General features: G+C 41.4%; 1 protein-coding gene across 2 annotated transcripts in view; it reads left to right on the forward strand.

Moving 5' to 3' along the window:
• enah (ENAH actin regulator) overlaps positions 1-24,122 on the forward strand; it is a 187,180-nt gene that overhangs the window by 25,150 nt on the left and 137,908 nt on the right. Inside the window, exon 1 of one of the 2 annotated variants that reach the window (XM_084738272.1) lies at positions 21,444-21,663. The exons of the other annotated variant lie outside the window; for it this stretch is intronic. Coding sequence (XP_084594398.1) covers positions 21,650-21,663 — 14 coding nt within the window. The 5' untranslated portion in view covers positions 21,444-21,649. Of the gene's footprint in view, positions 1-21,443; positions 21,664-24,122 lie in introns of those variants that run through there. 2 annotated transcript variants of the gene reach the window in all.

A 24,122-nucleotide genomic window follows, 5' to 3' on the forward strand; every position in this document is an offset into this window, starting at 1 on the left:
TACTTTCCTGTAAAAACACACTTGGTGCTACTAATAACAGTGTCTCTTCGTTCGGGTGTCTGCGGGAGGCAGTAGTGTAGCAGTTGTTTGTTTTAGTGGATTTGTGGACATTCTCAGCTTTAAGCAGAGCTGCTGTGCCCCTTAAAGTGATATTCTCTTCATTGTCTCCTTGTGAATAAATCTCAAGAAAAGACCAGTGATGAATATATACTATTAAAAAGTTTATGTTCAGTGTTTGTTTGAGATACTTGTACTTTACTTGAGTATTTTCTTTTCATGCTACTTCATACTTAAGAGGCAAATGTCTTTTTACTCAACTTCATTTAAGCTGTTTGACAGCTTAACTTACTTGCTGCTAGTTTATAAAATATATATATTTTGGTGTAAATTAAACTATCCACAGTTTATGCAAGTGCAGCTAAAACAAACATTTCATGGTTTGCTGCTTTTCCTTTGAATTCTTTTAATAATTTTCATGTATTTTTAATACTTTTGAGGTTTGAACTGTTGGTAGGACAATACAAATATTGTGAAGGTGTGTCTACTCTGGTAACTGTGATGGCATTTATCATGATTTTCACAACTTTTACAAACTAAAAAGCAGATTAATCCAATCCTACACAAAAAAAACCCGAAATGAGCTCCACTTCAACCAACTACAACAATAAAATCTTGTGTTTACATTAATGCATGAGTCATAATAATGTAATGATATTATGTGTTAAAGTTTAACAGGCACAGAGGACATTTTACTGCGCTGAGTACTTTTACTTCTAAAACTTAACATGCACTTTCCTGATGGTACTTAATTAACATTTTCAGTGCATTGCAATTCATGAACACAAAAATAGCTTTTGGTTTTGCGCTGTTGGCCATACTGTGGGTCTTCATGTTTGACAAGTTGGAGCCAATGAATTTTGCCATTTTTGCTTGTATTAATTTTCTTTTTTTCTCTCTTAATTGAGTAATTAATAGACCTTTTTCAGTGCTAATGATAGTAATTAAGATTGTTTTCCTTTCAGGTCAAACAGAGGCAGGGTGCTGCTGTTGGCTCACTGGAAAGGCTCTGCTACACTAAATGTAAAAGGCCCTTCATTAGTATTATTGATAACACTTTGGTTTATCCCATTTCATATCAGTCTGGCTGAATGTATTAACTGCTGCTGCAGCTAGACCCCAACAAATGCACCATTCACTCCTGACTACAGTTTTCTAAAAACTACAGGGCACAACTGTTCTAAGAAATGATTTTCTGTCTTCAAGAAATGAGAGGACATATCTGTGACTGGGTTTGACACGGCAGGGCGGCTGGAGAGAACTGATAAACACATCAACGCTGTTGATCATTTTATGGTATTTGTTGATTATAAGAAAGAATAGAGTGACGCCAAACTCGTCCTTTTAATAACAATCTGTTTAAATGTTTGTGCATGTCTTCAAACTTCCTCAAAGTCAGTCTGGGAATCCGTCTGTGTGTGTGTGTGTGTGTGTGTGTGTGTGTGTGTGTGTGTGTGTGTGTGTGTGTGTGTGTGTGTGTGTGTGTGTGTGTTTGAGACCTAGAGCAGTGTCTGTCCTACATCTTACACTGTCTGAGCCAAGTCTGGTCTTATCAGCTCAAGATGAAGAGGAACGCTTCACTTCAGCCGCACAGCTTATCTCCTTCTCTCTCTCCTTCCCCTCAGCCTCTTGGTCTCTCTGTTCCTCTTTGTTTGATTCTCTCCGTCTCCTTTCAATTTCTGTATTTGTTCCTTTTTCTCTTTGTCCCTGTCAAATTGTGAAGGACGTTTGCTGCAAACGGTTGAAGAAGTCAGCTCTATTCAGTTCTAATGTTACAAAAACAGACGTAGGCCTTTATCTGTCTTCTTTAATTGCCGCCTGAATTCAGTTCAACTTTTCAACTGTGGCCCCCTGTTGTGATGGTCGCGTACAGCCTCCCCCCGCGGTCTCTCCGCATTCACAAAACTGTGTCACTTTCTGTGCTGATGCAGCTTTTTCTCCCGCTGAGAATCTCTGTTATCAAAATGATAAAAAGCTGGTATTCTACCTTTTTTTTCGCTTGTTATCGTCCTCATTAAAATGTGCGAGCAATGAGCAGCAGCAGGATGTATCATCAGCTCTTTAGGAGGTCTCTGACAAGAGAACGTGGTTCTCAGCTTGTAAAAATACATCAGCTGTTCCGTCTCTCCCTCCGTCCTTCATTCATTTCAATCCTCTTGTCATCTTTTCCTCTTCTCACGCTCCACCTCTCCATCGCTCCTCTCTCCGTCTTTCTCACGCCCACACTAACAGATGGGTCGGAGCTATTGTTTCACACCGCGAACACGGCCAATTTATTAGGGCCCTGACAGCAGTTATGACGAGTGTGTTTATATTTGTGAGCGTGTGTGTGTGTGTGCATATTGGAGCCAGAGAGAAGTTTTCAGACTTCCTCAGCTTATCAGTATGTAGCAAAGGTGACCATCCAGGGGCTTAAACCTACAGCTCCCATCAAACACATCACCTCCGCTGGAGAATCCACAATCACTGGCATCGACTGAAAGCACTGCAGACACAAACACACACACGCACACAGTCACGCCCAGACTTGAGCGTGTCTGGATGTTTAGCAGCACTGTCTGAATATTAACACTGTTGTCTTACTAGCTCCCCTGTGTCTTATTCTGTGGACAGAATTTGAAAATGAGAGTAACAGGGTTTGTATCAGAGTGTACCATTTGTCCCCCATAAAAGCAAGGGTAGGATCATTGCTGGTAGCGCGACTCAGGCGATTTTCCACGCTGTATCTACATTTATTTTGCAAATTAGCCAAACTACATAATGAAACTGCTGTAAATGTGCACTGTAAGCTGGCATCTTAATGCTCAGATTATTCAAGAGGGATGCTACTCTGTACCTTTTTAGACTTTTAAAAAGTTTGCATGTTTTTCAGCCTGTTCTCATCCCTGGTTGTCAAATACTGACGCTGCTTTCTCACGCCCCTTGGCATCTTCTACTGATGCACAATGTACACTTAAGTGTCTGTATGAGATGCTGCCAGAAAGCCTCTTTAAGTAAGGGATAATGTACAGTCTGAAATGTATGGTCATCATTGTGAAGTGAAGGGGTCTTGAATCATCCTTACGGGGTATGTTTCAGAACAATGATCTTCTCATTGCACATTATCCCGAATCATTTTGTTGTTTTAAAAGTCAATTTAGTGTTCCTCTAGAGTCCATGATCAGAAATGAGTCCATAGCCACGGTTTGCTCTTTATAGCAACTGTCTGACACATCACATGATGTGCTCTTAGCTTAAATGTCACTCGATGGATGGATTTACACTGAAGCTAATTGGAAACACTGTATTTCTAATACAGATGCTAAAGAGCACCTTGTTTTATCTGTGTGAGATGGCGAAGGGCGTGACAAAACATCAGTACTTGATGACCTGGGGATGAAATCAGGCTGATTTCTTTATTTATATACAGTATATATTTGTTTAAGTCTGTTGGTCAATAAACAGGCTTGCGTCAGATTTTCCAACCCTGTACTTTGTTGCCAGATAGCAGTCGAGTACAGGTCATGGATATATTAAAAGAGCTTGATAATGTTTTCCAAGGTAGAGCCCCATTCATTCCAATGGAAGTTTCTTAACGTGATGAAAACATTCTTCAGATTTACTCGAGCTTCTGCGTTTTTTTTGTCCATCAGAGCACGCACAGTTCCTCTCTGGCCAAGATGGTTAAGAGAAGAGCCACACCGATGAATCAGCCAGGCTGTAGATGTTAGCTTCAGTTGCCTTCGTCGGTTTGGGTCATTTGGATCGGGTAGGTTTAGGCATGAAGAGTGTTAATGGGTAGGGTTGGTTTAAGAATACCAGGGTAAGCCAATCAGAGGCAGGGTAGGGCGGGATATGACTTTGCCATTCTGGGAAAACAAATAATGCATCCCCTGCAGCAGCCGCAGCTAACGTTAGCATGCCTGCATCCAGCGCTGAAGAAGTTAAACCCTGGACGAAACTTCAAGTGAGGCATCAACAACTTCACTCACATCTTCAGGAGATTACTTAACTAGTTAAGTCACTAGGCTTTTTGTCTTAGTTGTCGTTATCTTAGCATTTTTTCTAACGGCAAGGTTGAAATTGAGATGTTTGGAGCTACTTTTTACAGCTGAAATGACACTTTTGTTATTACAGAGATAGTAAAGTACTCAAAAAAAGGTACTGTTAACTGAATTCCAGGTGCCAATACCAGTATTGGTTCAAATGTGAATGTTAGCCAGACCTATTAATGGAGCGTTATTAATACAAAGTTCCCATCAAGGCGCAACGCCATCAAAAACCGTGTTAGTGGCTGAGGAGGGGAAAATAGCCAACAACGGCTTGTAGGCTGGGTACTGTGGGTTTTCTAATACATGAGGAGGGATGAGGAGGCTACAAGCTCGACTTCCATAAATATTTTCAGTAATTGAAAAAATGCAAAGCAAAGGGAAAGCCAGGTAAGATGAGGGGAGCTGGCAGCTTCATCAGGCCTTTTTGTTTCTTTTGCTGATGCTTTGGCCGAGCTCCTGTTGTCTTTGTGAAATTCCTTGCTGAGTAAAGACCTCTGTGCAAACACCAACACTACACACAAAGACTGCAACAACACTTTGACTCTTATCTGCTGTTTGCAAAGACTTGGAATCCTAATCAGAGACACAGATAAACAAACATGCAAACCAAAGAACGCTATATTAATCAGTTTAATGAAGCCTCATAATACTTTGCAGGATGTACAGATTGGTGTGTGTTTTCAGTGTAAATAGCTCCATGAAAGCATCACCTCTGGGCCAGGGTATTGCCGCCATTGCAGTTTGTGATGATGCATGAGTTTGTTTTTATTCCCAGTATTCTCACCAGTATATCTGCTGTTACCTAACATGGAGGATTCAGCCTATGAAAGGGCTTTTATTTTGTAAACCAAGTACTTATGTAACGTTCTTTTCACTCTAATCCCATTCTCTAAAAAAAAAAAAAAAACAATTTCTGCACATTTTCTGTTGTCATTCATTTAATACAAGAATGTGTCTTTCTTTGCAAAATGTAGACGTCTACATTTGGAACTAAATATTTTAGCTGCTGCTTTTAAAAAGTCCAGGCAGTGATGTTATCGTTAGGGTGGGATGTCCGACTCACCCTGAATAGCAGAAAGCACACAAACACTAAAAGAAATTACTTCACATTTTATTTTCATGTCAGTTTCAGTAGAATCTGTCAGCAGGATATCTGGCCTGAGATTCCTCTCAAAAGTTAGTGGAGTTTTCTTGATTTTATTGTATTTACTTTCAGCCACAAGTCCTTTCAAATGGCTCTGTTACTTATTACGCGTTTCTTTAAAAATGAGATTGTGGCAGTGATTAATGGGATTGAGTTCCAAAAAGGTCAAACCTTTCCTTCGAGTACTTTGATGTGTGGTTAGCTGGTATATTATGTTGCAGCTAGTCACTACTGTGGCTTTTACTGACTCACTGGAATCTGCTGAGGAAGAGGAGGAGGAGGAGAGAAAAGTCAAAAAGAATTTATTTTGTGTCTAATGAATGTTAGCTGATGGATTAAGTAGATTATAGGATACTTCCACTGTGGTGAAGTTACAGCACTTCTTGTATGCAGTCATATTGGGGTGATCTGCCATAAATGTAGTGTTTTTTCCTCTTAAAATGTTTAATTGACACCCCAGTCACACCTCCCTTGTTCTGCCAATAGGATTCTGGCATCCATCAGAGTAATCTGCCCCTCCTTCTTCAAATATGGTGATGACAAAAAACAAGATGGTGACAATGAGGCAGATGAAATGAGCAGTATGTCATTTTTAATGGCATCTGTGGCCTATCTCTGGCCTAGTGCAGTGGTTTTCAAACTTCTTATGTTCTTAAGACTTACAGAGGGCAACACCTGTATTCACATCCATGCAAAATAGCTTCTATAACCAACCTAACTGACGGAGGCAAAGTACTCGCCAATCAGAAGCAGAGTTCCTAGAGTGTCAAAAAGTCAAAAAGTTAGGGCTTTTGATGTGTCACACTAATAATTCCCACCATCCGACAGCTGCACAAGCAGTGAAAACTGGGGCTCACAACAAGGATTTTTTAAGGTAGCAATTTGGGTCTGTATTGGGAAGTGAGTGCACACAAATTACTGAAATACATTCATAACTTTTTGTACGTTTGTATGTGACGTACAGTTGTCCAGAACCCTGAGGTACGCCTGGACTTGCCTCATGGTGCACCAGTGGGCCTCAGCACACCATTTAGGAACCACTGGCCTGGTGTATGGTCCTTGATCAGGAGTAAGACATACCTGGAGCCAGAGATGTGACTTGGACTTGAGCCACAAATTTGATGAATTAAGACTTGACAAAATCAAAAAAGACTTGGACTTGAGCCCTTTGACTTGAAGATATGGGATAAAGTCCAAAGATTAAAAAGTGTGGCACAAATAATTTAATTTACCTTAGTTTCCAGAAACAAAGTTAACACTATTCATTCTCAGCAAGTCAACACTTAATTCCTCAGATCCACTTTGTTTGAAGCAACCTGACAGCGTCCAATCAAGTTGCATAAGAGAACCACGAAGAACTAATGTGACAGGGTGGTCAAGAAAAAAAATGAATTGCAGTAATGCAAAAATTAAAGACGGAAGTGCAACAACTTCCAACTTTGTTTGACATTTTAAGTTATACAAAGAATGATCAGCCAAGGCATGATACAATGGCATAATATTGGTTTAGAGCGGATTATGACTTGTTTAGGACTTGGATTTTCCGGTGTTGACTTTGGACTTGAGTGGAAAGACTTAATTGTGACTTGCCAAACAATAACCTGGTCCCAACTCTGGAGCTACATCTTCACCTTCAAACAACCCTTGACCTCAGGAAAACAGAGCTCTTAGCCGTAAACCTGACATATTGTGAGCTCGAAGACGATCATACGACACACTGCATGATGAAGTTTACATCTTCTGCAGTGGAACGGTACGCCACCCTCTTGTTTTTTTGTCGCCACCATTTTTAAGGAGGAGGGGTGGATTACTTTGGTGGATGCCAGAGTCCTTTTGGCAGAACAAGAAAAGAAAAAAAAAATATTCATGGCAAATAGCAATTACAAGGTCTGTACACATGAAGTCTCTGAGGCTTTGAAAAGGAATTAGGAACAAGAATGTGCACACATGTTTAATCTTCCAGCCTATACCAGATAAGTTTAATGACCCCGCCCCCCCCAGGTGATTTATATTTGTGTGTCAGCTCACCCTCTTCTCGTCTGGACCCAATCACGCCATCATAAACCACAGCAGGTACGGAGGCCCGGGAGAATCAATGTGCCTATCACCTGTTCGCCTCAAGGTTGACTGTCACACGGATTATATGTCACAGTTTTCCCTCCCACATTTTATATTCAGCACTTGTAAACATGCCCGGAAAACAGGACGACGACAAGCTAAGACGCAAAAACCAGTTTCTTAATTTAAAAGTAATTAAAGAGTTTTCTCCACTTGACTTGTAGGCCTGAGGATTTTACACAGCAGCAAAATACCTTGTTAATAAAACCAAGTGAAACGCCTTCTCTCTGATGAAATTGCTGCACCAATACTTGAGAGTTGTGTTCTAATTAATAATAGTGTTTGTGTAGCAGTTTTTCTAAAAGTTGCAAAGTGTGAATTTAGTTACAGAACAGTCAGCTCTAATAAAGGGACTAACAAGATAATTAATGAAGGCTTGCTCTGCTGACTGTTAGCTTTAAAAATGCTATCAGCTCAACGCCTCACATGTAAGCTGCGGAACAGCTTCCCGTCCCCTCCGCAGGCTCTGTCCCTTTTTGCCCCTCCGCCATCAATCAGCTTATTAGCAGCCTTTGTACTCCTTCTCTCGTTCTCTCCATCGTTCTTTCTCGCCGCAGCTCTGTGATGTGACCGCTGGAGTCTCTGAGGCTTCTTAATATCATGGTCAGAATGAGCCGCTGAGGCCCCGAAAGGGAGCCCAGGATGGAGACTCAGACATAATGCATCCCAGCAGTGGAGCTCCGTCCCAATTCAACATTTCTGATTGGTTCTCCCATCCATCAAATTGGCAATCCAGGAGTAATGATGAGTTTTATTTAGTGTGTACCTGTGAGCTGCAGTCTCAGTAGCACTATGACCAGTTTGGTTGGTCCAGGCTTAAATATCTCTAGCCTATTGGATTATAACTCTTGGACAAATTGCCATGGCATTTTGTTCAGATATCCATGTTGCTGACCGAATTGATCCAATGACTTTGGAGATCTGTTGACTTTTACTCTAGCGCCACCTTTTGTCAAGATAAGGTGGCACAAATTTTGTTTTTTTTTCCTTCAGCCTCCATCAGCATGCAGAGGCCCACATGTGGCTCAGAGTGAAATATCTCAACAACTATTGGACAGATTAAGCTGTAATTTGGTGCAGACAGTCAGGCTCTTTGCAATCTTTAGTGATTCCCTGACTTTTTCATTCAGAGCCATTGTCATTGTCAGTAAGATGCCTTCAAAATCAGCCTCAGCTGTACTTTGTGCTTCATGCTAATTAGCAAATGCTAGCACACTCTCATGCTAAACTTAGATAGCATTGTTACCATTGCAGTTAGATAGCAGAAGTCCGCCCACCATCTTTTTAAGTCTCAGCTAAAGATGCATTTTTGTTCATTGGACCTTCTGGTCAGATTTAGATGTGCTTTTGAAATAGCATTTTACTTACTTTAGTTTAGAATTGCAATTATTAATCTGTTGATTATGGATTAATCATTTTGAGTAACAGTGTCTACATTTCCTGTTTTTAGCCTTTTAAATATGAATATTTTCTGGTTTATTTAGCCATCTATGACAGTAAACTGAATATTTTTGCGTTGTGCACAAAAGAAGACATTTGAGGATGTCACTTTGGGCTTTGGAAAACACTGATCAATCCGATTTTATAGCTTTTTTTTTTTTACATTTTCTAGACCAACCGAGTAATTGATTAATCAAGAAAAAAATCAACAGCTTAATCGCTCATGAAAATAATAAGTATTTGCAGCTTGATGTAGTTCATACCTAAATGTAAAGGACTGTGACAGGTGACTTCACATCTTCATACACCTTATCTCTACACCAATGAACATCCATGCACTTCTGGTTACACATTTTTTTTCCATAACATGATATAACCTGGTTTACACTGGAGGTGCAAAGACCTTTATTCTGACACATCTGGCCAATTACTACACTCACTACCACTGCTACTTTTATTTTACAGTTCACGTCTGTAGTTATGCCTGCGTCTCTGGCAGGCTGTGATTGTAATTGTCAAGAAAGCCAGAGGGTCCTATTTTTGTGGCAGCACAGTGACCAGTGCAAACAGCGCTTTGACCATTTCATATTTTCCTGACCTTGAAATTCTCTTTTCCCTCTCTGTATGTTATTGTGGTGCTCCGCACAGAGCTCAGTTTCTGGCACAGCATCACTTAAACATCTGAGTATAAGAACTCTTTAAGCCTGTGTGTCAATGCTAGCATGTTTTTCTGACAGTTGCACGTTGCAACACAAAGACAAACTCATGCGTCTACTCTGCTAGAAACGTGCACCAAGGAGTCATATTGGAGAGGACGCAACGGTCCAAAGCGTGGTTTCATTTCACAAAGAGATGACAACTGTCCACTACACTGTAGTCAGACTCAGAGATTATAAAACAGTTGCACAGACACTGAAAACCTGTGTAGGCCCACTTTACCAAACACCAAAAATTAATCAGGAATTGATAAAGATTTGGACGGATCAGCAGAGTCAATATTTGCACTGGTATCTGATTGTTCATTTGTAGAGCTATTGTTATCATACTTCACTGTGATTGGTTCAACTGTTTCAGAATTAAAAGACCAGTGATGTGACTGGCTGAGAGCATACACACCCTCTGATCTGTTCCACTTTATCCAGCCCTTTTTGCACTTTGCGCTGTTGCATATGTACACGAAACCTAAACAGCGGATGAGCTTTTCGTTTGTCATTCATTGCACTTGCAAATCTGATTTAAAATGGTCCTGTTATGCAGTTGTTGCCGATGCAAGTGTGCTGCCTGAACAGCTTTCTGACAGTAACTCTCACTAACTCTTGGCATGGCAACCTTTTCCGCTTCTTTAAATATTCCTGGAAATTATTAGCATTGCTGGATGCTTAACCAGTTTGACCAGATTCCTGGAGGAGTCTATTGTTTGTCTTTGATTGTAAAGTTTAGATGTCTCCGTGGTTAGGATCTCATTTGATCATCAAGTTGTTGCAAAAACATTTGATGACAGTGTTTCCACTTATAACGAGTACATCCTTTCTTGCTGTGGAGCTTCCACTTGTATGTTTAGACTTCCTGTAGCTCATCATCTTACACGTCCGCGGATGCCATCGGCCTGCACAGCCTCGTTGTGGCAGCGGGAGGCTGGCGGTGCTCCGCGTAACAAAACACAGACGGCACGCACACTCGCAAAACCCAGGAAACGGCAGACGAAAAAGTCCTAAATAAAACCCCCCAACACATGCTCACAAACAGACCCCTGTGTGAGTGGAATTCCACCGGCTCAGCACAAACTGGCTGCAGAGGAGGCAGCGGCCGAGTAGGACTGGCCCCAACAAAACCTTTTTTACAAACTGCTCTCCTCTTTTTAACCTAAACCAAGAAGCCAGTCAGTGGAAAACTGGACACTTATTCTGTTAAAGGATGCTTGAGGGAAGATTTTAAAAGCTGAGTAAATGTGGGCACGTCCTCTGGAGAACCTAAAAGACATACAGTGATGTGTTTTTTATGAGACGTGGGACATAGCTGACGTTGATTTTGAGCTGTGAGGGTAAAAAAGGTCATTGCTGCAGACAGGTTAAGACAGAAATGAACAGTGATGGAATATTACGGTCCATGCAATAACCTGTCAGCCTTATCGTCACGCAGACGGTTGATAACTGCATACTGCCCAGAGCTATCTGACCTGAGTGGTGCCGTTGAAATTTTCCTCACGCCCCCAGCAGCTCGGCATTTTCCCATGACTGATTAGGAACATACTCATATTCAGTGGCGCTATTATTGTATAAAATTGCAACTCATGTGGCAATAAGTCCCTCAAGAGAATTTCTTTGTCAGCACTTGTCAGAGGGAAGCGTTAATGCTGTGGATTACTGCAGGTAGAAAATAATGAAGTCCTCTGTTATCTGCAAATTCTCTCGCAGGAGCTGCCTGAGACACCTTTGTGTCTGATAGAAAAACAGGCTGAGAGACTGAAAAAGAGGAGAGAGGAGGACAGGGAGGCATTACAGCAGCTTTAACTATGTTTTTATGAATGAAGTGCTGCTAATTTTGATTAAACAAAAGAAATAATGAGGCTAGGAGCATGAGATATCCCATTTGAATCTCATCAGCACGATCTTGATAGTGTACATGCATTCAAATAAGCTTTGTGTGCCTCTGGTGTCGGACTGATCATGCAAAGCGTGCAGCAAGTGGGAGTATCTGCAGTCTATCAGTCACATGGACAAGTTAGTTTTTGCTTACTTCCTCCATGATTCTATCTCTCTATCTTCTTAATCTCTGTTTTGGTCCCCACCAGCTCTTGAGGGGAATATCTGGCTCTGGATGCTAAATGCTCCACTTTGCATAAAAGCATTGAGGAAACCATTCAAAGTCTTGTTTAGGGGTTTGCTGCAGTGGAGTGTTTGTGTGTCTGCAAGCTCACTGTGTTCCAGTGCGCCATCAGAGTCTGAGATTGTAAGCCAACCAATAGAACTTGATATTGCCACTGATTTTCCAAACGGATCCAACTCCAAACTGATTTTTGAATTGATTCACTATTGTTTTGGTCATTTAATATTGCGGTTGCAAATGCAGTTAGATATGAAAGAGATATCAGAGAGATAATGCTGTAAATTGTACAAGGAACTCTTCAGTCTGGTGTATTATTAAAAACATTACATTAAGAAGTCACAGGTCAGATGTTTCGTGCTATCTGCTGTTGCCATTCCTTCATAACCTCTGTAAATCAGCGCCAGCAAAGCATATATATCTGCTCAGTGATGCACTTTATTCCAACACCGGCTCAGCAGAGTCAATAATTGCCCTGGTATCGATAAAATCTTATCAATTTCCATCTCTAGTGTTCATGTGGTGCCACTCGGCTTCTCCAAGAAGTCATATTGTTGTCTGGATGGTGCAGAGTCTTCATTTGTTGAGCTATTATCATCATACTTCACTGTGATTGGCTCAGCTGTTTCAGAACTACAAGGTCAGTGATGTGACTGGCTGAGAGCATACGCACCCTCTGATCTCATTAAATGTTGGCATGGCAACCTCTGCAGATCACCTCCAACAGATTATATGTATATCCGCTCGGTGATGCACTAACCAACCAACACCGGCCCTCTTGCTGTTTCGGCGTGTTGAAGTGGTGAAGAAGTATGCACTAGTCTCTGCGCTTTCTGATCTGCGGAGCCAAACTCGCCCTGTTTTGTAATCGTGGAGAGAAGCAGCTAACACTGATGGCGAGGGTACCGCTGCAGCTCGGGAGAAACCAGCTCCGTCCCAACTTCAGACATCAAAAAATACAGGTGAACGCCATGCAAAAGCTCAAGTGGTTTTGATGCAACTGAGGTTCTCTCATGGGGGACAGATCTTGTTGCTTGAAGAACCAAAGACTTTCCATGTTGTTGAAGCGTCATGCATCCATGGGAAAATGCATATATCAAAAGAACCATCTCTGCTTTTATGAATCGGTATCTTATCATACAAACTGAGGCTTTTTTAACCCAGGCTTACCAACCAAAAGCAGTGGCAGGGTAGCACCTTTAAAGAGTGAGTGGGTTTAACCTTCAGGCACTGGGATCTGACCTCCAGTTTTCTATGACAAAGAGAACGATGAAGTCAAAGGGTCAAACCAGAACTGGCGTTCTCAACATTTGATCCTATCGACATGTTACAACAAAGAATAACATGCTTATTAGAGAGAGCCTAGCTGTCTTATTACAGTAATGTCACTGCCCTTGAGCAAGGCGCTTAATCACTGGCTGACATTAGAGGACTGCTTGTACCAGACAGTCACAATATTTAAATGAACTTGGGAAACACCACATGTATTCAGCTCATCTGTAGATAATTGAAGACAGGAGAAACAGAGGTAGAGCTTTTATACATTTCTTCGACTTGACTCAGTGTTTGATTCATCTCAGCGCGTTCCAAACACTCATAGTTTCACCAGAATACAGCTTAATACGCTGTTCTCGTGTTGCAGTATCACCCTCCAAGCAACCATATTTGGGCAAAACTATAAGTGTCTGGATCGTGCTGAGCATATGGATGGAGGACAGAGAAGCGGATTTATACTGCAAGTTTTTTTTTTTATGGACATTTGATTCTTGTTTTCCAGAAGAAACCATGTTGCTGTTGGAATCCATTGTAACAGAGGTGAACTCAAGCTGGCTCATCAGTGAGAACGCTATGTACAGTCTGTTTACAGCTACCTCAGAGCCTACAGGGGGTCGCATTTTTCACTTGAAGGAGCAGGATGAACAGGCCATGAGGACATCAGAGTATGAAAAAACACAAATGCAGCCTGAAAGCAAGTGCAGCTTAGACTGAGTTGTATTTTTTAGAATGAGATGTAGCCTACCAGGTGAAATATGGGGGGTTATCAAGTCAGAAGTTTACTAGTCCCTCTTTGTCTCATCCACCCTGAGGGTTCTGCCTCACTGTCCCGAAGGCTTGGACCTTGCGCTTGTGGTCCAATTTAGCATCTCATTCATGGGTCTTCCTCCAGTCCAAATCCTATCACTTTCACATCATGGAAAAATTGATCAGGGTTCTTATTGTGGACAGGAAATTCTTTCACGATATTTTGTCTCTTTCCGTCTCTCTTTCACCCACTCATATTCTCCTGCGTCCACATGTAACCACAGCGGAGTTTGATAGATGGGAGCCTCGGAGCTTATTGTAGCAACGGAGCGTTGCTACCAAACACAGCTAGCGCTTGCTGTTGTGCACATAGCCAAGTCAGCACCACGATTCTGGCCGATCTACGGTATGCTGTTATGTTTTTTATGTACACACTCACCCGCATGCACACACACACACACACACACACACACACACACACTTGGCTGTAAGAGCTGTTCCCACTTTCAGCAGGTTTAACCAGTCAGACTGTGACAGTGATACAGTATGTACTGTAAGGCTCTGGCTCGGGGGCAGTAAATCCTGGTCAGAAATGTGTGTGTGTGTGTGTATGTGTGTGTGTGTGTGTGTGTGTGTGTAATGATGTGGAGGCTGCTGGGGTTGTGATGATAAATCATTGTGTATATAAAAACACCAAAATGAAGGACAAATGTAAGAAACTATCCCATTCACAACCATTTTTTAGTCGTTGTTTGACTAATGAAGTAGAAGAGGTCGGTCAGTTGAGTGCAAATCTCTGACAGATGACAAATAATGAAGCACCTACTGCAATGCCATCACAACTGCCAGATGCAACTGGTGTAGATATGCAAAATTATGAATACATTTCTTTGTAAAGTATAGTCTTCATATAGTTTTCTTTTTATTTATTTATTTCAAACATAGGCAACCAGGCAGCTTCACAGCAATATAATATGTATATAGAAACCTACATTTTTGGATAAACTCACTCAAGCTGAAATAATAGTTTACACTTTATGTTACCTATAGGTCAGAGCTTGTATGTCCCAGTGGAAGTTGTGGCTATTCAGAAAGTTCATGTTTTGGCATAAAGTTTATCAGATCGCCCCCAGTTACTGAATTTGATTCCAACAAGTAACCACTATCATGTTCCAATATGGCGACAACACAGACTCATAACATTAAGGAGACTATATGAATGTTTATGACTCTTAAAGGAGCAATATGTAGCCAGAAATGAGTACAGCAGTCCAAATGATGAGTTGGAGTCATAGACTGTCTGTTAAATACGTTGTAATCCTGTTTAATGTACGATCTGTGGTTGAAACAAGTTGTTCCCTCCCATCCCCTCCTTCCCAGAAGAGAGCAGGATGTGTGCAGCCTTGTAAATTTAGAATAACAAGTGAGGACGAGTCCTCTACTGTAAGTTGATCAGATGTTTATTACTGTCAGTTGTCTGTCAATGTAAAGTTAATCCTGTTATCCTGGAAATAAAATCCTACTGCTCTGAAAATACTCTCTGGATGATGACTGCCTGTATCTGCCTGCCAAACTCCATAAACATTTTGCTCAATTTAACAGCTATAAACATTCACACCTTCTGCAAAAATTATTAATGATTCCTAATGACTCATAAACAGAGAATTAGTCATTCGGCAAACATTCTGCATTAATTTGAACTCTGATTAATGTGACATTGACATACAAAATCTTTATTCTGGTCCGGAATAGAAGTTTCAGAGGGAGACACTGCAGTTGCAGCGTTCATGTCAAGTGAAGTTTTTCAACTTAACATGTTTCTTTGATCTGTGATGACACACTGTGGTCATTTTATGATTTATTACAGTAAATATATTATAGATGTTTAATGCAAAGTTGACATTGTTTGAGATCTTTCTTCTGACAGCTATGCCATAGCAGGACTGATCATCAAACTTAAAGAAGCTATTTACCTTTGACGCTGGCTGTCATGAATACATTAAAACTGTTGTGTTGTGAATATTTTCCTTCATCGTGATGATGTCATGAAGTGTTATTACACTGTCGAATGCTTTAATGATGGTGTCACGGAAACTTTTGGGTATGGAATTAACCCGCAGATGCTTCAGTTTAAGATGAAACAAAACTTTTCTGTGTATGTCAGTTTTTTAGCCACAAAAAAGGCCAAAATATGTCTTGGAACACACTAATCCTGACAGAGATAGTAATTAATAAACTCATCTTGACTTTACAACAAGCTTTACAACATCACTAGCTGCTATAATTATTAAGTCAAACTAAAGATTCAAGGTTAAGTGGTAAAGGATGTTATTTTGAACGAAGTATTGAGTCACGTGTACACACGCACTTACTGCCTTAAATGGAAAAACCTGTAATAATCTGTATAAAGCAAAATGTGCAGCTCAAACACAACCATGTGCTCGTGCACACACATTCACAGGTCGCTCCGTGTCTCCCTAATCCTGTCAGTCCATTGGCCCGTTCCTCTCCAATGGAATGAAAAGTACATCACCATAGAGACCACATCAATGGTCCATTAGCATGAGAGGTGAGCTGAGGAGACGGGAGGACAGACAGTGAATGAGAGAGGGAGGGAGGGGGGGAGAGACTCAGGAAGAGACAGTGAAAGAGAGAGAGAGAGTGTGGACAGAGTGGGAAAAGGAGAGATAGCGAGGGAAGGAGGGAGCGAAAGAATGGGCTGGAGGGAAAGGGATGAATGAATGGAGAGTGTGTTTGAGCGAGGGCGGGGGGGGGGGGGGTGAGAAACTTTAAAAGAAGTGATACATTGGCTTTCTCTCTGTTTAGTCAAGGAGGAGGTTTATTGCCATGGATAATTCTGGTTTCCTTGCCACCGCCTGTATTTCTTTCTTTCATTTTTACTTACTTCTTTACTTTCATTCGCTCTTTTTCTTTCTTTCTTTCTTTCTTATTTTCTTTCTCACTCCGAGTCTTCATCTCTCCTCTGGTTGTGTATGCTCATGTGTATAAGGACAGCTTCAACCCCTTTTTGTTAAACTATATTAGGTAGCCAGATGCGTGCAAAAATCTGTAGTTGACCTACCATAATGAGAAGTCAGAAGCTTTGCAGTGCTATGCAAAATGCAAAGCTCAGTTGATGGATATGTAATTGTTTTTTATTCTCCCACGCCAATGTCAGTGCTTTTGTCTGTTCGTCTTTCCAACACAATATCTCAAGAACAATTTGAGGGAATTTCTTCAAATTTGGCACAAGTGTCCACCTGGACATGGAAATGAACTGATTAGATTTTGGTGGTCAGGGTCAAAGGTCGAGGTCACTGTGACCTACTTTCCGTCGCGTTATTGTGAATGTGTTATCTCAGGAGTGTCTGGAAGGATCTTCATCATATAAGGCACCCACTTGGACTCAAGGATGAACTGATGAGATTTAGGTGGTCAAAGGTCACTGTGACTTCACAAAACACGTTTTTGCACAAAAATCAAGAATTCATACACTAATTATTACATTATCACATATCCGATTCAATTTTATATCCAAAATAGGGCTGGGTGTCGATTCAGATTTCACAAGCCGGTCACGCTGAAAAGCACTGATAACAGCTACACACTCAGACACATGCTTCCATGATTCCAGGAACAGGATCCGAGATTCCATGATCTCGTGGGATTTCACATTCAGCTGATTCAGAATCTTAATGTAAAACTATATTAAGGCCTGTCTGTAACCTGGTGGACTTTGGAGAAAATTTAAATAGTATTTAATGAATATTTAATAGTCAGTGTTGTTCTTATTATGAACATCTAATTTAATTTTTACAAGAAAAGTTCCAAAAATGTTTGTGAATGCTCTCAATTACAGTTCTTAGAAAGACTGAAAATTGGAATCGGACAAAATCGGAATCGGCAGGTCAGACCCTTACAAAAATCGGAAATCGGAATCGGCAAAGAAAATTGTATACTGACCTCCATCATATTTTTCCGAACCAGGGTTCAAATAAAGCACTTTTTTTCTTCCTTGTTGAAGAGTGTATTGATGGATCAAACACAGATTTCCTGGAAAGGCTTCCATTCAAGGTTAGAGCACAATTTCTAAACCCGTTCTAAGGCCCAGAAAGCCTTCAGTGCTTCCCAGAGATGCACCAGATAAAGGTCTTACAAATTATGACTTGATCAATAAACTGCCTCCTTTATACAGTAAATGGGGGCTGGGTTATGCTGAAGAAGAATGACGTGTTGTCCAACTTCATTAAAATCTGAGTGATGGGGTGAAAATCCGGCCAGTTGGAAAGGTGTCGGGTGATGGGGTTTCCAAAGCTATTCAACCATCTGACAGGCAGTTCTTATGGAGAATACTGCCAACTGAAGACTGTGTACTGTAACAGCAGATGAAATATTTTTGTCTGACAGTAGAAGGACAAGGTCAGGGCTTCATTACCGTTTCAACTGATGGGGAAAAAAAAGGAAGGAAAGATTTGTTCATGACAGAAGAGGTGTTGCAGTGATTATGAAGAGGATTCTTCTAGTTTTTGAGCTCGTCTCTAGTCCCTTTACTGGACTGGAATGTCAAAGTTTTGTCATAACAGAGCATGATGAAAGACACACTGTATCTATTTGGGTCTTGGTGGTGATAGAAGGTTGAAGAATCTGCAGACAGCTCAGGCTATTTAAGAGCTGACATACTGTAGCAGTGGGTCACACCAGTAAACATGACCGACTCCTTTGGTTTGTCCGGAAAGACAGACACTGGATACGTTTGACCTTTGACCTCTGTGGTGCTTTAAACACAAAACCCCTTGACCTACATATCCTATTAGGGTCAAGGCCATATGTGACAGACAGTGCTGTGAATCGCAGTGTTTGCCTTTCTCAGGTGAATATAGCACATGCCATTGCAGCTGAAACACAGACGGTGAAAAGCCGGTGATAAACAGCTCTTTACCGCAAAGCCACATATGTAGGATCATGCTCCCAACAGGCTCCCTCTGCCTCTTGCGCCCATACTTCACTGGCACTCACATAATGACCATGAGTGGGTTTCATATTGACGTGAAACACCTTGAAGTATGGTCCATAGAAAGACTCCATTGAGTGTTTCTCTCCAGGGTCCTCAGACTTTTTCCATCTCCCTGCGGGAGGCCTGAAAGCCCAACCTTTCTATTCCTGTGGTTCTGTTGATCTAGTGGTCTTCAAATCAATCATGTACTTGAGTGCAGCCAGGCTATAAACAGACCGCTGTGCTGTGCGTAAGTATAACTCATGGCCAAGAGTGCTAACATACTGTAATGTCAAGCATTTTGAAGGATTTCTGATTGAGCATTATGAAATGGTTTTGGATTGAACAATGCACATTTGTGAACATAACTGATCTGAGCTCAACAAAATCATGGCGGGCTCTATTTCTATCTTATTAAATTAAATGGAGTGAAGCTTTTGGTATCCTTTAAATCATTGGTTCCCAACTCGGGGTCCAGGACCCCCTTAGGGAGGTGCCAGAAATCACAGGGGGTCCCCAAGTCTTTTTCTGGTCTGAGGTCCTAGAGATCACAATTAGTACACCTTTTCCAATGTGTAATTGAAGTACTTTTCAAGCATTGTCAATGTTCATTTTCAAGCTTTTCCAGCACCTTACTGCTGGCAATTGACATATTTGTATACAAAATGATAATTTTTCCTCTTCATCACACTAAATCAGATTTTTTTTACAATCTGGGTCAGCAAATATCTGACTTATTTTATTTCTTTATCTAAAATTTAACAGTCTAATTCTGTCAGGATTACAGTTTCAAGCACTTTATCCAAAACCCAAGCACTTTTCAAACCCTGAAAATACTACATCAAAATTCAAGTGTTTTCAAGGATTTCCAGCACCTGTACAAATGCTGCAATTTATACAAAAATCTGTTTTTGGGCTGGGGGCTCATCTTTCCTTAGACACAAGTAGGGTGGGCTCCAAGGAAGAAAGGTTGGGAACCACGGGTTTGGATGTTGTTGGACGACACATTGTACAAGCTAGTTTGTTTAAAGGCAGATCCTTTACAGCTGTTCTGAATGGCCATGCTGGCAGTCAGGACACGAGGCCTGCCCTCTTAGCTTCTTCTTGGCTGCATCACACCGCCTTCCCAATTCTTTCGGGAGTTTGACGTCTTTTGTATGTCTTCAATGCAACAAATTGTAGAAACAGGTACATGGATGGTGCATACGTCCAGACACGTTCATATGATTGCAATTAGTGGTTGTGTGAAGACCAGTTAAGAGTGAGGGGCAAATTGTGCTTACTTGGACACCACTTTTTACGGATGGGTACTATTCTCATTTGAACCATTTGTACCTCAAATTTGACACCGGTACCTTTTTCGGTACCTTTCAATGTAATAACAAAAATTTAATTTCAGTTGCAAAAAATTAGTCCAAACCTCTCAAATCCAACATTGCTGTTATTATTAAAAAATAAGGTAATATCAACCAAGACAGCTAAAAGTTATCTCCAAACAACAACTGAAAATGTCCATAAGGTTGTCATTGCTTCACTTTAAGTTGTGTCGCTTATGGAGGTCATCCTAACATTAGCCGTGGTTGCTGTGGGGGATACATGCCACACTTGAACTTTCAGACATGTTTTGTGTTTGACCAGGTGTTTTTACAGGTGAGACATTTTGCCCTCGCCATTTTTTTTGCATTCTGCTTTACAAATATTGCACTCATTGATTTAACATGAACTACCAGCATCGTTCAATTGGTACCCTTTGTAGTACCAGCATCGTTCGATTGGTACCCGTAAAAGTACCAGTTCTGGTAAGCAACCCTACCAGTCATTATTACCAACATATTAGTTTGTTGTGGAAAGTTACAGAACTTGTCTGACAACAGTTCTTCCATCGAAAAGAAGCGCTCCCTTACATTTTTTAAAGGACACGCCTTACTAGAAACAACTGTCCTAAAAGATTCTGGATTGGTTCCACATTGCTGTTGTTATTGTTGTTTTTAATTTCCACCCAGTTTTTTAGCAATGAAAGTTGGGAGATTGTCCTCAGTCTCTCTTGAATGAAAAGTGTTTATTGTCTGACTTGTGAGTCTGGTCCCTCATATGAGTTTAACTCCATTGATTGATGGACCCTTAATTTCCCATAATGCGAACAATAACATCTTTTTTGTCAGACGCTCCCTGCCTGGTAAATGCCCACATCTTTCGAACATCACAGCCTACACAGAAATTTGTAGTCTGAGCTGAGATAACCCTAATGACATCATCAGGAGTTAATTTCTTGACAAAGCTCCCGCAGAGCCCCAGAAGACAGTATACAACTCTTTTCACAGCCTCAGTACAAAACTCGTAAGCTGATCTTTAGGCTATGTGTAGAATCACCGGAGTTCCCCTTCTAATGTAGGTTAGCACTCTAAATCTTTAACTGCCACATCATGGGGTAGGTTAAATTACTCAGAAAGCTTATGTCACAGGTTTTCATAATGATGTAATTGTTTTGGATGTGTTCCTTCTTTGGTAGCAGATGGTAACATCTGTATGAAAATGGGTAAACCTTGTATTGGTTGGGACTCCCACCCCCCACATGATCCAGGCTGATGACGTGTGCAGGTCAGGATACTATTTTTGGACAGGGCAGAGAGACATTCTCGACCCCCCCAACTGCAGACCCATTGCACCCCCTCACACCTCCACCCAGCTGCTCCACTTTTAGCCTTGGCTCCAGTGAGGTTAGTGAGTGTGGGTGGGTGCGTGGGGGCAAACGGTGGAGGAGGAGGGGTGCTTCCAGCAGGCCTTGCGAGTGGGTGGGTGGGTGCCTCGCCACTGTCACTGTCCGTCTAAACGCCGGTTCGCTTCCCCCCCACCCCCATCTAGAGTCAGCCAGTCAGTTGTTGAGCCAGCCAGGCAGCTGCTGAGTCAGTCAGTCATTCAGTGAGTCTGTGGAGAAAGTGGACTTCAAGAATCGCAGCGAACGCTTCCAACAAGAGACTTTCTTTTAGGTGGAGGTGCCGGATTCACCCATTACCAACCAAGATGACTCGTGACTCGTAAGTTTCAGTGGGTGATTGAGAAGCAGAGAAGCTACTGTAGGATTGAGGGGTCAAAAGATTGTAGTACGTCACACTATTAAATGAAAGGAAGCTTAATTATCTGTGCAAACATTTTCCTTCTCCTTACCTGCCATATTATCACGTCTAAAGCAGGTTTAACATTTACAATAAAGCCACTGAGGGATATGAAGAGACAGTTCATGATCGAGGATTAGCCATGTCTCTTTACAGTATCTGCCTGTCTACCTGTCTGTTCGAACTATTGTTCATCTCTCTGGCCTCCCTTCCCACTCAGATGGGGAACTAGCTTTAGCTTTTAGCGCCATCCACCTATTCATTCATTATTTGGAGCCTCTCTCAGCAGATGAGAAGTTCCTATATTTATAGAACTGCAGAGGCTGTTAAACTCAGCGGAGTCCAATCAGAGTGAGTTTCTAGCTCAGTTACAGGATAAGATCCGTCTCTCCATGAGGTGACAGGGCACTTTTCTCCTTCACTGCTTGCCTCTGGAGTTGCTCTTGTACTTCCAGAGGACTTTTGCAGCAGTGGAAATGTATAAAAAAAACTCTTTGCAAACTTTCTCCCTCGAGATATTCCAGAAGTGTGTGTTTGTGGTGTTTTATGTCTCTGTGATGGTAATTTCCCTGGTGTTTGCTAGTTAAGCATCTGCTGTTGTATCGGTGTGATCACTGCGGTGGAGAAGACGCTCATTACTGCCCTAGAATCCATTTGCTGCATTCTTTTTGGTTGGGTTCACAAAAGCCTTTTTTAGTCTGGTTGAACAGAACCCTGGAATGTTTACCCTCTTAGTGTGGTTAGTTTTGGTTGGTGTGAATGCCAGATACAAATTTAACTCCTCTCCGGTCCTCGAAAAGGTGTTCTAGGACTGCTGTCAAGTGAACTCTGGAGTGGTTCAGATCTGGTGTGAACACCTTTCAAATCAATCACCGAAGCGTACCATTTTATGTGTCATTTCATTGGTCAAAAAGAGTCTCTTCCTGTTTCGGTGACTGTTGAACTAGAAGCGTGTTTGCTACCAAAATGTGGACTGGCAGGGGACAATATTGGACTCATGATGTCAAATTATTTAATACCAGCTATTAGGGTTGGGTTGATGGACCATATTATCGTCCATTGCAATGGTTGACAGTCATCGCCCACTGAGTCTTCTACCATCATAGTATCGTAATTCAAAAGCACTCTTTATTTGAGGTAGTGTGTTGCTTCAAAGTTGCCATTGAGATGTTGCCTGAGTTCTGTTTTTGACATGTAGATGATGGCTCTGCGTCATTTTTTTAATGCTACTTTGGACATGTTCTGCAGAGACAAAGACTCTTTTAGACCCAACGATATCATCCTCCATTGTGATGTTTTGCTCTGTTCATTGTTATATGCCAATTTGGTAGATATCACCCAACCCTGCCAACCACTAAAGTCTAAAAATAAGCACTCCAGATCAATATTTATCAATATTTATGCTGTGTGAACGCAATCTAGACCAGTTGGAAAACTGAGGTTGGCAAAGTATCATTCTGGCCTTGGTTTGATTCAGGAACTAGACCTTTAAGTGTGAACGCACCCTCAGCCTTTTGTTTCATATGTAAAGGAGCCCAAGCGACCAGTAAATATCTGTATCCCAGCATGTTTCCCTTCATCATCATTTGCAAGCTGTGCAGGAAAACACTTCAAAAAATGTGTCATTGTTCCATCTAGCTGTCTACGTTGGTACAGTTAGTGTGTTTTCAGCATTATGGGATATTTACCCGTCTCAAGCCCTCCATCTGTGGTTTACATGTGAGTGTGTTTGTACGTCTAATCTAAGTCACTGTAAGCAATGTAGCTGAATTAGTGCTTTGTATTTCTGTCCACTCATTGCTCAACAAGACGTCCCCTCCTTCACAAAGCTGCAGCGTTGACTTAGCATCTGTCTGCGCGTCACCTGTTGTGAGCCTTGTCACCGGCGGGGGCCAGTTCACCCAGCAACAATGACATCATTGTCCAGGCTGGACAACAGAAGTGCTGCAGGTCAAATGACAGCAACACAGAGTTATGCTCCTGTCCCAGGGAGAGTTGTAGCGTCCTGATGTCTGTCCGTATACGCAGTGGCCTTGAATAGTCTCTTCAGTCAGATGTTTCAAATAAACTGTCTTTGTCCTGTGTTATCATACCACACAAATCATCATTTAACATATAATCTTTATTTATGGAGTACAATTTAATGACTTTACAAACTGTTAAATAATGGACACACTCACACACACTCTCACCTCCATCACTGGCTTTTTAAAGTGAGTCAGAGTAGTCATTTAGTGTGGTTGTACTCATTCTTGCACTGGCCTATTACAAAGCACTGACACAATCTAACAAGTATGCTAAAAAATAAATCAGTATAACCAAATAGTGGTCATATAAAAATATGACAAAACCAGCCACATAAAATGGGACAGTAGTCATGA

The sequence above is a fragment of the Lutjanus erythropterus genome, chromosome 15 (assembly GCF_056507025.1).
Source record: "Lutjanus erythropterus isolate fLutEry1 chromosome 15, fLutEry1.hap2, whole genome shotgun sequence".
NCBI classification, from domain to species: domain Eukaryota; kingdom Metazoa; phylum Chordata; class Actinopteri; order Lutjaniformes; family Lutjanidae; genus Lutjanus; species Lutjanus erythropterus.